This window comes from Lontra canadensis, unplaced genomic scaffold (genome assembly GCF_010015895.1).
Source record: "Lontra canadensis isolate GAN:19392208 unplaced genomic scaffold, GSC_riverotter_1.0 scaffold2, whole genome shotgun sequence".
Taxonomy (NCBI): domain Eukaryota; kingdom Metazoa; phylum Chordata; class Mammalia; order Carnivora; family Mustelidae; genus Lontra; species Lontra canadensis.
This window is the reverse complement of record NW_022630996.1, coordinates 21,062,556-21,078,015: the sequence shown is the minus strand read 5'-3', so window position 1 is coordinate 21,078,015 and position 15,460 is coordinate 21,062,556. Positions and strand designations below refer to the sequence as shown.

General features: G+C 38.1%; 1 protein-coding gene across 21 annotated transcripts in view; it reads right to left on the bottom strand.

Annotated features, from left to right (window-relative positions):
- Positions 1-15,460, bottom strand: part of CADPS2 (calcium dependent secretion activator 2) — a 530,843-nt gene that overhangs the window by 178,827 nt on the left and 336,556 nt on the right. For all 21 annotated transcript variants that reach the window (XM_032870302.1, XM_032870364.1, XM_032870304.1 and 18 more), the window contains exon 9: positions 1,538-1,604. In XM_032870302.1, coding sequence (XP_032726193.1) covers positions 1,538-1,604 — 67 coding nt within the window. The remainder of the gene's footprint in view (positions 1-1,537; positions 1,605-15,460) is intronic.

The window sequence follows — 15,460 nt, the reverse complement described above, 5'->3', positions numbered from 1 at the left end:
AATAACATCAGCTATTAAAACTATGTAGTTAAAAAAGAGTCTGCATTGTAATGCATGAAGTAGGACAATGAAAAAGAAACTGCAGTTTCTATGAAATATCAGTTGAATGACTCAGAAAGATTTGATAACGTTGCTAATACAAACCTGTTAAATTAGATGGGAGACATCTATAAATAGGAATAAAATCAAATGCCCAGAAAGATCTGCATGAAAACTGCCTAGTCAATGCATTTAAGTCCTTGTAATGATGTAAAGAAATTAAATATGGAAACCAAAAGAGGTCTTATGGGTGTGGTTTTAGAGGACAGATCTCCCAGAACTCCAAACGGAAGACACCCAAAGCAAATGTTTGGGCTTTCTATCAAGACCGCCAAAGTACTTACATACAAGTACGTGTATCTTTTGTTAAATTAGTTGACCGAATATTGGTTCTAATCACATAAGGCTACATATTAATGACATAGGCTGGCTGGCTGCCATGCAGATAAAACTACTCTTGATGGAATTTTTATACTTTTCATGAAGTTACCATGCATTGTGGCACATCCAACAATGGATAGATTACCTTATACCTAGAAGACAGCAAATGACAGTTTTCCTTCCTTGGCATTTCACCATGTTATCCTGATAGACTCCATTTAAAGTTTGCTTAATGCGTGGGTAGGAATCGACAAGATTTGAGAGACTATTTTATGTTAAGAATACCAAGAATGATTTTCTTTTCATATATATCCATTGGGGATAAAATAGCTTGGATTCATCATAGAATGGAATGACTACTTCTTAGAAAGTATTCCTTACTGTAAATTTATTTTGATGAGTATGTTCTATGAGCAAAGGTTATCTGTGATTAACAAACAAACAAAACAGAGTCAGTCAGAATAAATATCCCAGTAACCTGTCTATATTCAGAATCCTATTGCAAACCATTCTACCTGTCCAGGTAATTTACTGATGTAATTATGTGAATAGGTGATAAAAATGGAATATCTGTATAAAAGTGGGAGCTTCTAAGTATTATGATTTATAAAATATCAGAATGATGCAGTTTTTCCCAAGGTATGGTCCTGTTATCCTGAAGAATTTAAGATCTTTTCAGGGAATCTGTGAGGTCAAAACTATTTTTGTAATAATATTTAGACATCATCTGCCTTTTTCACAGCTATCCTCTCATGTGCGTATGGTAGAATTTTCCAGTGGCTAAATTTCATCTGATATTGCAACAGATTGAATGATGAAGCTTATATGAAAATACAGCTGCATTCTATTAAGCTAGATATTAAAGAGATGTACAAGAGTGTAAAATAATGCCTCGCACTTACCTAAATTGATTCAGAACAGTTATTTTACATAAAACTGTTACTTGTGTTAGCATGTAAAAAAATTGCTACTTTTATTTTGAAATGAAGTATTTAAGGATTTTTTTTTTTAGTTTTAATTTCTAACACAGTGAATATCAATAGATTTAACCCACTAAGCAAAAGTTTGAGAACTGCTGTCTTAGAGTGATTGTGTAAAAGGAAAATAATTTACTAACCTGAACAAGAACAAAGTAACGTTTTTTCCATCTTTTCCAAACCTTCTGTCCTAGGGCATACAGATATCTGGCAAGAAAAACAAGCAAAGAATATTTTAGATGAATAACGTTGTGCCTCTGCGTAATCATATTTCTTCCATAGGTATTTATTCTTGAGACCAGCCTGCTAAAGGCAAAGTTTAGTTCATTTGGAAGCTGAGACAACATGTAGCTTCTGTGTTACAAAATGACTGAGCTTATTCTAGGTTCTTGAAAGGGAATTGATTTATGTGGCTTATCAATTTGTCAGTTCTTACTACAAATTGAGCGAAGTTGGAGCTAGAAAGGATAATCAGAGAACCAGTGGGAATTTTATTCTTAACACACACTTCTTAGGAGAGACAAAGGCTATAAACTGGGGATAGAGGATTCATGTTTCAGCTCTCAGATGACCACGGCTGAGAAGTGTGGCCTAAGGGGGAGACATCTGTAGAGTCAAGAACCCAGAGGGAAGGGTCACTATCCAGGTGGATGACCCCAAGTTACGTTGGCACTGATCTCAGTTTCTTCAACTATAAATGGCAGGACTGGGTTTGCTGATTTCTAAGGTCTCTGCCAGCCTCAGAATTTGGTGGCCTAGCTGACTTATGTAAGTATCTTGCTGCAAATTTTCCTAACTATGGAATTCAAGCAATAATGAATGTGAAGAAGACATAGCCTAATTCAACATAGTTATCATGAGCGCTTTTAACCTCGCATTGCTGATAGTAACGTGAAAGGAAATGAATAAAGCAGAGAATCATCTGAGGACAAAACTTTTCTTCTTACTGAATATATAGATGTAAGCATATATATCAAGGAGGAAAAGGAAGATATTAAACATTAATGAAGTAAAGCATATCATGGAGAGTGATTTTGAAATTATACCATAGAAACTTATACACTCCTCCTACAAAAGTAGAAAAGATTGTTAGATGCTTGAAATATGACAAATATAGGCCTAATTTTTAAATTAAAGATTTTAAAACATTTTATCACTGTCCTTTTCTTCTGAAGTGAAGGTTCATCTCTGTAAAGGCTACTCTAAATTTATATACAGTTCTGAGTATTAAAAAAGTACTATGGTTATTCATTTATTTGGGGGCTTAAAGTCTTGAGACTTACACAATGTTTATTTTTTTATTTGTTTTCAAATATTTATTATTTAAAGAGCATGAGAGATGGGGAAGGCAGAGAAAGAGGGAGAGGAAAAGCCCATATGGGGCTCCATCTCACAACCCAGAGATCATAACCTCAGCCTAAACCAAGAGTCAGACACTCAAGCAACCGAGCTAGTCAGGCACCCCAGAGACTTCCACAATTTTTAAAACTAAAATCTTAGCTTGAATTTTTCATCTCTTATTAAAATAATTTTCTTTTGTGAAGCAAACACTCTTGCCCCCTCTTAAAAGAAATTCAAGATACTGGCTAAGGTATGTTGAAACGAATGGGTACACTTTAAAAAAATTTTTTTAATACCCCTTCCCTCATTTGTCCCACCCTAAGCTTTCCCTCCTCTGGCAACTGCCAATATGTTCCCTGTATCTATGGGTTTGATTTCTTGGGTTCTAAATTTTCAGAATCAAGAAAACTAACATGCAGTTCCTAAAAGTCAAAATAAAACTAGGCTTTTACATTGGAAATCATCATCCACACTGCCCAAATTACTTACTTTCTTTCCGACACATCAGCTAGCTAGATGAACTTCTCTTTGGTTCGCACAAAACCCTTGACACCACATGGCCTGCACTCCTGGATATGATGTGAATTCATTTAGTGACCGACAGAGACATCTACAGTTCCTGTTCTCACCTGTTCACTACCTCCTCTCGAGGTCCCTTTAAAACCCTTTGCCCCACCTTTGCTCCAGCTTCTCTAATTTCTCTTTTGTGGTTTTGGTGATAGGTGTTTAGCTGCTCTCTTTCTGTCTGTCCTAGGTAATTTCCCTCTCCGGAAATGCACACACCCGAACTTCTATCACAGGGTTAACAGAAATGACCTCAGGGGCTAGATACAGGAGATAAGACCGATGGCCTGTATGAAAGTGCACAAGCAAAATGTGCACCAAGGCTGCCTGAGAGCCAGAGAAAATGTGGCATCACCTTTGCTGGTGACCACTGCCTGCTTCTGAGCTCCTTCAAGGGTCTCACTTAGCATGCTGCTGGGCAACTTGGGTCATACATAAGTGAAAGTGAATAGTGATCCACAAATCATCAACACCATCAGCAAGTGTAAGTCTTGCTGAGAGTGAAGGTCCGACACAAGGAGTACTACTACCTGCTGCAACCATCACTCAAAACCATGGATCAACACACTGGGAACGACAGCGTAGGATTTCTCTGAAAACAGCACAGCAGTGGGTGGACACATGCATGTGTCTACTGGAGGTTGGGAGAGGATATAAGAAATTGAAGAAAGACAATTTGAGACTGGAACCAAGGTAAGCACTTGAACGTTGGGCCCTGAGGCATTCTGGGGTGTTACACTTTAAGGGGGAATTCAATCAACCATACACGGGAGTCACAAATGAACAAGCGTATCTCGGAAGTAGCTGGGTGGCAGAGGTTTACTCTCTGCCTAAAGAAAAAAAAATTACATTCAACAAACGATCGACTGCATAAAGGAAATATTATAAATGTTAAGTAGCAAGAATGGATAGTTTCTGCCCTTCAGTTTTCACATTAACCAGACTAAAATTTTATGAAATGAAATGGACACGAATACATCCGAAAAGCTAACTATCCTGGATAAGAACACATTAAACTTAATTTGAGGGGTTTTCTTTTTTTCACTCTAAGAATGATTTCTGGCATTAGGTATCTAGTATCACTGTCTTGCTGCTTTTTCACTGGTATAAAATTAGATTCTGGGCATAAGAGATATTTAAAACCGAGGGAAGAATGAGAACAAGATGTTCATCAATATTGTTTAAAATAAAAAACTCAAAACTGCCTAAGAATCAAATGGTAAGGAGTTAAGTTGCTATTAAAAATGATGTCAAAAAGAATGATGTGAGGGGTGCCTGGATGGCTCAGTGGGTTAAAGCCTCTGCCTTCGGCTCGGGTCGTGGTCCCAGGGTCCTGGAGTTAAGCCCCGCATCGGGCCTTCTGCTCAGTAGGGAACCTGCTTCCTCCTCTCTCTCTGCCTGCTTCTCTGCCTACTTGTGATCTCTATCAAATAAATAAATAAAATCTTTTTAAAAAAAAGAATGATGTGAAAAAATTATTATAATGCTAGGTTTAAAAAAAAAAAAGCGGTCACATGAGCTTACAGTACATGCATGGGGAGAAAATCCAGAAAGACACATCAAAATATTAAGCCTGCAATTAATACTGGGCTGTTGAGATTAAAGATGAATTTCATACTTTTTAAAAATAATCTCTATGCCCAAAATGAGGCTTAAACTCACAACCTCAAGGTCAAGAGTTGCACGCTCTACTGAACCAGCCAGCTGCTCCTTCGTGTTATTCTTTATGACTTCACGTTTTCACAATTTCTACATTAAGCAGGTCTTCCTTTTTTTTAAAGTAGGGTTTACTGGTATGGTTTACAGAAGGTAAGAACGCTCCATTTCAGGTATATAATTTCGTGAGTGTTGACATCACAATGGAAGTACCAACACCGTGGACCTACAGAACATCTGACCCCCCCCCCCCCAGAAGTTCCTTCAGGTCCTTTCCTGATCAGTCTCCTCCTCCCATCCCCCAGCTTTGCAACAACTGTTCTGATTTCTGACTTTTCAGTTCTTTTCCAGAATGCCATAGAGATGGAAAAAAACAGAGTACGGAGCCCTTTTGTGTTTGGCTTCTTTCACTTAGTCAATGGCTTTTGAGATTCGCCACTGTTGCCTGTATCAGGAGTTCATGCCTTTCCGTTACTGAATATTATATTTCATTGTATGCAGTCACTTCAATGTGTTTATCCATTCACCAATTGTTGGACATTTGTATTGTTTTCTCTTTTCTAGCAATCATAAACAAAACTGCTAGAAATATGCATGTAAAGGTCTTTGTGTGGGCATGTGTTTTCACTCCTCTCAGGTAAATATCTAGGAGTGGGATGACTGAGTTATATTTCAAGTGTGTGCTTAACTTTATATGAAACGGCCAAACTGGTTTTCCAAAGTGGCTGTACACTTTTGTATTGCCATTAGCCATGTTTGAGACGACGTCATTTCATTATCAGAAAAAAAATATTATGAAGGATTTGGGAGACCTAATCACTATAGAGCCATAAATCATATTTTTGGTACGACAAAGTCAACTACAGTGACAAATATCCTTATCTTTAGTCTACAGGTAGCATGAGTATAGTGGAGAATCCTACAAGCTTTAACAGTTCAATGGTTTACTGGCTTTCAGGGTGACTTCCAAGTTGTGGTGTGGTGGTCTTAGCTGTAGGAGGGTTGAATTGTGGAGAGAGTAAAGAAAAAGCCAAAATCATTTGAATATTTGGTCATAAGCATAAATCCATTTATTAGAAACGTGTAAAAAAATCAAAATGCATTCTCTCCACACTTTCTTTTTAATGTTGTGTAGGGTACAAATTCTCTTTTATGGATAAACTGTAGTAAGATCTACTAAGATTTTTTTATTTCAGAAAAATAGACTAAAGTTACATTTAACACATATGCTCTACTAGGCAGTAAGATTCAGTTCATTACACTTACATAGCTATATTTGAGTATCCTTAATTACTGAAAATTGAGTTCCTCTATATAGAGACTATAACCATAACAAATTTTTGAAGAATTTGTATACAGAAGCCAACTTGGTCATTATTATGAACATCAATTATAACTGCAAGATTCTGTAAAGGAGAAGGTATGGTTGATAGGGCTAAGTCTCGTGAGAGTATTAAACAGATCTTTGAAAGTTATTTACCTGTCATCCATTTCTGTTTCATAAAAATAGAATTTTTAAAAATTCTATTAAAGTTTAAAAAATCCATTATTAATATTTTCCTTTCTGATTTCTGAACAAATTGGTTTTTTATCGCTTTATGAATTCTACCCAATAAAGGTGTAGAGAAGATCTTCCAGGAAGCGTATTCATCATTCTGGACAGAGACTACCTTGGTTAGTCTGTCGTTGGGTCTGCATAGCAGCTGTATTCTCCTTGAATGTTCTGTAACTTGCTGAGTCATTGTTGGCTTCCTCTCAATTGATTGTATGATTAACTCAAATAAAAAAGACAGGCTTTGGGTTTGGTTTTTTTTTTAGGGTATGTAAATCAGACCTGCCAAATACCAGTCAAACTGGGAACACACCGTTAACTGGGCTTTATGTGACAATTTATAATGTTATCCAGCAAAATAAATATTTATCCTATAGCCCAACGGCGACATTCTCTATGGCATACTGCTAGTTTCTCTCACCTTATTTTGAAGAGGTCTTCAAGAGGAAAGTGAGTTTTTTGCTTTGTTTTTCTTTTTTACACGAAGCTTTCAACATTATTCATTTTCATCAACCTAGAGAATCTGGTTTTGAACAAAGTGTTTTTACTCATCCTTGTTAAATTATCTCAGCTAAGTAACAAATGGATGGAAAATGAAGGAACACATATGAGCAATTTCCATAGTCCTACTACATTCTCCAGGCCTCAGAGTATGGCCCCAGGGGGGGAAAAAATCCCTAATCAAAATTAAATCTGATCCAAGAATGACTTGAATGGAAATGAGAGAATCTACTGTATATAACATACTTGAAAAGGACATTCTTCCAATCCTCATTTGTACTAAATATAGAACATTTTTTTCCACTGAAATATTTTCAACACAGCACAATACTCATGTAACTAGAGTATTTTGGATTACTTAAAAGTAACTGCTCAGATACTATTTAATAGTGTTTGCTTTCATCAATACATCCAACTTAAGGTATTAAGAAGTTGTTCCCTTTGAACAAAAAATTGCCTGCTTAACTTTAAAATCTTCTCTCCTTACATGGGATTAGGTAACAAAGAAATTAGCAGCACTGACACAAAGCTTGGATTTAACACATAAGGCTTAAAGCCTTGAAGCATTTGGTTTTATAGATCAGTATAAACACAGCATAATCTTAAGGAATTAATCTCTCTTCTAGGGCAGCTCCTAATGGGGAGTACTATTTGCTCCAAAGAGACAGAGCATTCATTGCTAGAAAACAAGACACAAAACCAACTAAATGTGTATTGATGTGTCATTTGCCTATGACTTTGTTTTTTTTTTTTTTTGGTGTTATTGTTTTTGGGTCATACTCTATCCTCAAATATAGAAGATATGCATCCCTGAATTTTAAGATTTTTGATTGCCTCTTTAAAATAGGATGTGAATGCTGTTAGGTAAACTGTCAAGTGAAGAGAAGAACGGAGAGAAAATTAAAGAACTTCGGTAAGGCCAAAACTCAGGTTACATTCAACAAGACAAACAAAGCACTATTTTTCATCTTCTCTATCACTAGCTGTAGTCAGGAGAGAATCTCCACACTAAAAATGGTACAATCTTTATGACATCCCTATGATCCTTAAAAGAGTTATGTATTAATAACCCAAATTGCTTCTAAAAGTTTTCATTTGTGGACAAAAGCAGAGCCTTCATGAAATCTATCAGAATGATCTGTGACAACAGGAACAGACTTTTCTTTAGATAAGTGTGGCTCATTAGCAATGTGTATTATTATCAATAAAATGGTCTCACCAACAGATTGAGAAAAGTGGAAATGAGCTTTGGTGAAAATGAGCTTCAAGCAAACAAAAATCAGTACTATGACTATGTTTATTTTTGTTGAATTTTCAGAGAGATTTACATTTCATTACATGTTCACACTGCAATGCTTGTGAAATAAAATTATTTTAAATGCTTGTTTTTACACAGTGCCCCCTTGAATTTTTTTTAAAAGTAGATGCACATATATCATTCTGTGATTTGTCTCCCCTTAAGCCAAAAACCCTCTCAAATTAGTTTTAATAATAAGTTAAACCATTTTTCTGTAAATGCTATAAAATTCTGCTAATATATATAAGCACAAAAAGTTAATGAAATTTCAAGAACTCATTTTCCGATTAGTTTTCAAAATTGAGATTTAACTCAACTTTGTAACACAGCATGTCTGACCTCCAATATATCCTACAATATTCTGGCACATAAACAGCTAATATTCTCTAGGCCGTATTTGAAATGGAAAATGGGAACATGAAATAACTAATTACAACTACCCAAACACTTCAAAAGCGCTTTATAAAACCTAACTTAAAGATTGTTCAGAGAATACTTCAACATACAAAAATTATCCAAACATACTACTAAATATTGTAGTTAAGTTTCAATTAGAGTGGTGGCATACAGTTCTAATAGAAAGGAGACTATGACAATTTATTTGCAGGGAGTACATGCTGTGGGGGTTCACGGTTTCACTTTATGATGAAAAATCATCACTAATGAATATTTGAAAAACATAATTGTATACAGAATATGGGAATTACTCAGTGCTTGGAAAAAAGGACCGTTACTTTTCTCAGATCACTTGAGTCTTTTATTTCCAAGAAATGGAACAATCCATCTACAAGTTGAATGATAAAGTCTTCCTTATCCAAGGTTTCGTGTTTCAAGGAAAAATACAAAAAGGAAAAAAAAATCAATATATAGAGTCGTTTAGTCCTGGAAAGGGCTTTCTTAAAGAGAAACCTCAGTCAAGGTTGAAGGAGCAATTAATGCAGGCTCAAAAATCTGGGCCATTCTGATAGAGTTCGGTTAACATGTGGCAGAAGTAATCATCCACTTGTGAAAATGATTTTCGGTTCATTCTCAAACACCTTTCAGACACTCATGATCCCATTTAACTGACAACAATACAGGCTATCTGTGGGCACCATTGCATCTGATGTGAAAACCAATAGGGACCAAATGCCCTCAGGCACTTTCAGTCATCCTGCACGTTCCCTGCTGCCTGTATAAAAGAAATCTTCCTTTCACTGCATTCTTTCTTTTATTTAACCCTGCCAGATAAGCCTTTTTTTTTTTTTTTTTTTGGTTTTATTTTTCAGCTAAAGACGGCAGAAAGAAACTGATTCAAGACAACAGTGTGACCTGGGCATTAAGAAACCTAGAAATAAATACTTTCCAATCGGCTTTTATCCTGCCTGAATTCTTGTGGGAAAGAGTACGGGAGGTGGGGAGACAAGGAAGGGCTCCCCACCAAGCAAAATTACTTCACATTTTGAGAGAAATTGTGAATGAAGAAAATCCGAGACTCCGACGGCTGAGTAAGAAGTTGAAATGCGTGTGCTGTATAAACAGACTTACAAAAGCAAATGAGTAAAATGTAGAGCCCTTCACTCATTTTCTGGATCACAGTTTACAGAATTGGTAACATAAAGAGGGTCTCCCCTCCTGGGCCTCAGAAGTCCCATCTTCTGGTAGTTCACACTCAGTTAAATCGGGAGTTAAATCTCAGGCCACGTCAGCATTATCAGAGTCAGGAAAACAGCCTGAGGTATAAAAGCTGTCTTCTGGAAACTGGCTTGCCACTGCACACTCTAGGATGTGAACAGAGGCACACGGACAAGAGGCAAAGACTCTACCGCCCCAGACTCCGCCACGACACTGAGAACTATGAGCGGCCGTTCCTAAAGGAGTTCTGAAATAAAGGACAATGAGCTGTCACCTAGAAACAACACTGAACCGGGGAAATTAGAGAAGTACTGTCCTAGGAGTAGGACTTTTAAACAATGACACACAAGCCAAACAGTGTAAATCAAACCGTACCTAGAAATCTGTTAGTGAGGCAGTTTTTCCTATATTTATCTTTCATAACTGAGCAGCAGCATTCTTGCATATCTCAACAGAAAACATGCCCTAAAACCGTTTTCAGATGGTTCACGGTCTCACCAATACTGATATTCCTTAAGTTACACGAATATGTTAGAGTCTCATTCTCAAAAACTCTTAAACGGATGGTAGATTTTGTAGGTGTGGTTGCATGTTTTTCCCGCTACAATGTCCTTCGAGATAAGCAATGCTTTACTGCATGTGCAGAAGCTTTACTGCTTTGTTAGAAGTTGAAGAAAATTAGCTTTCTAAGTGGATTATAAAATATCTCAGAAGGGGATTAAAATAGGCCCAAACAAGGTGCAAAGCAACCTACTCTGACCAGGCTGCCTTGCACAGAGGCAAGTCTGTGCCTCCATTCCCTGTGATGAGGGTACAGGCTGGGAAGATGGGACTCTCTGGGGGGTCATGCTAGGGACACATTCCAAAAGGAAGTGCACACCACACTTGGTGAAGCAGCTCTGGGGCACCTACCAATTCAAATGAAATAATTCACTTTGGCAATCCTAGATATTTTTGTGAGATAATCCATTAAACTCTCCTCTTTTTAAAAATGTAAATGGTTTGGTGATAAGGAAAAGTTTTAGCAAGGGGTTTCTACGTATCAAATTGTATCTTTTTTTAAGATTTCATTTATTTGACAGAGAGCATGAGCTTGGGGAGGGGCAGAGAGAGAGGGAGAAGCAGACTCCCTGACGATGAACGTTTTTTCATTTGTCTGTTAGCCATTTGTATGTCTTCTTTGGAGAATTGTCTGTTCATGTCTTCTGAACATTTTTTGACGTAACTACCTGTTTTGTGTGTGTTGAGTTCAAGGAGATTTTTTTTTTTAAGATTTTATTTATTTGACAGACAGAGATCACAAGTAGGCAGAGAGGCTGGCAGAGAGAGAGGGGGAAGTGGGCTCTCCGCTGAGCAGAGAACCCGATGCGGGACTTGATCCCAGGACCCTAGGATCATGAACTGAGCTGAAGGCAGATGCTTAACCATCTGAGCCACACCAAGTACCCTGTATCAAACTGTATCTTATTGACTACTGGAAATACCTTCCTTTGTGGGGCACAGTATTCCCAAGGCAAAGCAAAATAATCACTTTTAAACATTATATACAATACAACTAATCCTGAGTTAGCAGAAAATTTAAGGTCTGTAACGGGTTATCTCCTCTACCTCCTTCATATTTAGGATATATTTGAGAGGAAATGTGTACAAAAAATGCCCATTTATAAACTATAGACATTCTAAAAAGAAAATCATAGAGAAAGTAATTTGACATTCAGTGTTTTCCACTGTGAGTCTTGGGACATCTGGATGCAAAGCAGTATTATGCAGAAAAAGAATAAATTTGCTGGGCAATATAAGCTAAATGTTCTGCACGAAGGGATGAGTAAGGGCTTGTAGTCGATGTGGAAGACACACTAAGAAGTGGGGAAAGGAGGGGAGAATAGCAGATGGAACATCTCCACAATTACAGAATCTTCTTCCTAGAATATCTCTTAGGAGTCATGTTCTCCAGCATGGAAGTTCATTAGAACAGGATACTGATAATCAGTGTTTAAGCAATAAAATTACACAACTCAATTTTTACATTAAAATTAACGAAAAATCATAACTAAAATATCTTCTTTGCTTCTAACATTATTCTAACTGGGGAGTCTATAAATATTTGTTTGGAGGCAAAAAAAAAAAGTTTTCTGTAATATTTGGATCGTGATGTCCCTGGATTATATTTGATTTCGGAAGATCTCTCATTCTGGTCTTGGTTAATGAGAACAGCTTTGGAGGACTCTGAAATTTAGAAAACTATATCATCTGTCTTCCAAGGAACTTATCTTCATGGGAGTCATTTACAAAGGCATTTAAATTCCTCCTGATATCCAGCAGGTCTCACAAATTCACTTTCCAAACAGCCTTGTTCCACGTACACTGGGTCACTTAAATTTCAATGTTGTGTCTCGTGACCAGTCTTAGCTATAGTCAGGGAGGATGGCATGGAGCTCTGGTTCGCAACGGGAGGGACTATCCCTCCAGCTCTGATGCTGGAGCTGGCCTCAGTGTCTCATCCCCTGCCCCTTGTTTGGATAAGCTACCTGATACACAGGCCAAGGAACCAGCTTTGCTCTTGTTTGTTTTTTAAGATTATTTATTTATTTATTTATTTATTTGAGAGACAGAGAGAGCACAAGCAGGAGGCAGATGAAGAAGCAGGCTCCCCGCTGAGCAGAGAGCCCAGTGTGGGAGTGGATCCCAGACCTTGGGATCATGACCCAAGCTGAAGGCAGACGCTTAACTGACTGAGCCACCCAGGCGCCCCTGCTCTTGTCCTTGCTCATCTTCCTCTGACACCGTGGCTCTTGAATTCCAGACCCATGCTTTGGTCCTAGGTCTCAGTGATGGCTCACATCTGTAAACAATGCCTGTGCTAAGATCCGCGGATACTTTCCTTGACACCATGTACTCCTCCTCTGCACAGATACTCTGTTCTCCCTGCTCCTCTAATAGTTTGTGCGTTCACGGTCTTATCCCGTCAGCCCCACACTCCTTACAATTTCATTAATTTCCCACAATTTAAATTAATTTAGTTCTTGAGTCTCACATTTCCAGTTTCTTCCCATCCGTCAAATCAACTATCGCCTTTCTCAGAGAAGCCCTCCCTGATATCCCTGATGAGGTCATATTCCTTTATTTTTTTAAAAGATTTTATTTATTTGTTTGACAGAGATCACAAGTAGACAGAGAGGCAGGCAGAGAGAGAGAAGGAAGCAGGCTCCCTGCCGAGCAGACAGCCCGACTTGGGGCTCGATCCCAGGACCCTGGGATCATGACCTGAGCTGAAGGCAGAGGCTTTAACCCACTGAGCCACCCATGCGCCCCTCTTTTTTTTTTTTTTTTAAGATTTTATTTATTTGTTTGACACACACAGAGAGAGAGAGAGAGACAGACAGAGACAGTGAGAGAGGGAACATAAGCAGAGGGAATGAGAGAGGGAGAAGCAGGCTCCCCACTGAGCAGGGAGCCCCACATAGGGCTTGATCCTAAGACCCCAGGGATCATGATGTGAGCTGAAGGCAGACACCATTTAACTGAGCCACCAAGGTGCCCTGGTCATATTCCTCTATTAAATGTATTAGGCCGGATGTGACCCCTTCTCCCATAGCCCTGCCACAGCCTATGGCAAGTCATATTGAATTAGTTCGTTTCTAATAACAAGACCATAAGCCCTTGTAAGGGCAAGGGCCACATCAGCCAATCCCCACCACTCCAGCCCATCACCGTGCCTTCACATAGCAGGTAGTCCATAAACATTTTTGGAATGACTAAATGGCTTTTCTAGGTCTGTCATTAAGAACAATCATAATAAGAACAGAAAGAAAGTAAATCTTCAGCAAAAATTTATATAATATGTACCAAGGTAAAAGAAAAAGGCTTGGATAGACTTTGGATATTCTATAAAGTTGATATTTTTATACTTATTTAATCATGAGTATTCAAATAGTTTTAGCAGAATATCATTCTCGTATTTAACTTAATATGGAAGATCAAAACCTAAGGGGAGCAGGAAGCAGCTGCTATGAAACGCAAATGCAGAATTTCAAGAGTCCAGTCCACACACCCCGTTATCCAAACAATGGACTTCTGAACTTTTTTTTTTTTTTTAAGATTTTATTTATTTGACAGACAGAGATCACAAGTAGGCAGAGAGAGAGAGAGAGAGGAGGAAGCAGTCTCCCTGCCGAGCAGAGAGCCCGATGTGGGGCTCGATCTCAGGACTCTGGGATCATGACCCGAGCAAAAGGCAGAGGCTTTAACCCACTGAGCCACCCAGGTGCCCCTGAACTTTTTTTATTAAGGTGCAACATGGGGCTTGAACTCACAACCTTGAGATCAAGAGTCCCATGCTCTACCAGCTGAGCCTGCAGGGCACCGTGATACTTTAGGTGACACAGTTTGAACCACTGCTGGAAAGGGTCCTGAAGCCACACTATCACAGGGGCCTTTGAGTCAAAATGGAACACAATACATTCTATGTCTCACAATCTCAAAATCCCCCCAGATTTCTAGCTCTACTAATATTCTTTAAAAATTTATTTTTTGCTGATATATGGACATTGTTGGAATCTCTGAGAAGCCCCAATACTTCATAAAGCATTTTTCTCTTTTCTTTGTCCTGGTTCTGAATAAGTTGGCTTCAGAGAACAGAGGTAACAAGTGGCAAAAATATCACCTTAGTCAGTACTATCATCAGACATACTTTCCGAACTGCAGTCACAGACCTTGCTGAATGGTCTGTGTGAAGATACTGCCACGGACAGAATTATTTAGGCAGAAGCAGAGAACGGGGACTCCCTACGGACAACTCGCCTTCAAAGGACAGAGTGGAAAGGGCTGGTCTATGCATGCCTTGTTCCTGCCTTGCAGCTAAGCCGTCAGGTAAGTCTGATAGAAGGGTGGAAAGAGGCCAGGAGTATGAACATCATGGATGTTCCCCATGTGGAAGCAAGTATCAGGGGTATGCAATAACTTTTTCAAAACAGAGATGAAAAAGTGAAAATATTCAGAGCGAGACAGAGACAGGGAAGCAAAGGGGAAGAAGAGAAAGCCAGAAGCGAATGCTATTTTTAAGTCCCTTTAACTGCTATGTGCCTGGTATGACTTACCCTTTTTTCCCGTTTAAAACAGGAACAGCAGTACTTGTCCTGAGTATCAGCAACAGTGTCATTACAAAAACATTGCGGTGATGTATGTAAAAGGGCCTTTGGAACTACAAAGCACAATGTCAATCAAGATACCATTATAGCAGTAGTAGTAAAATATACTGAAAAAAATTTCAATCTAACTTTTTTGAAGGACTTTCTGGAAAGTGTGGGGGAATGACAATACATTTTCCAATTTTGTCCATTAAAAAAACTTTCAAAGAGTGGGGCAAAAATTTGTCCATTTTTCTAAAATCAAGTATAACTAGGATATTGCACAAGTTACAATAGAACGAGTTCTTCTCATTCATCAAATAAAAGTATTATTTCTGTGTAGTACATATATGTTTCCCAGTTACTGAATTCCTTAAGTTCTGAATAAATTGCTATTTATCAACAAACAAAT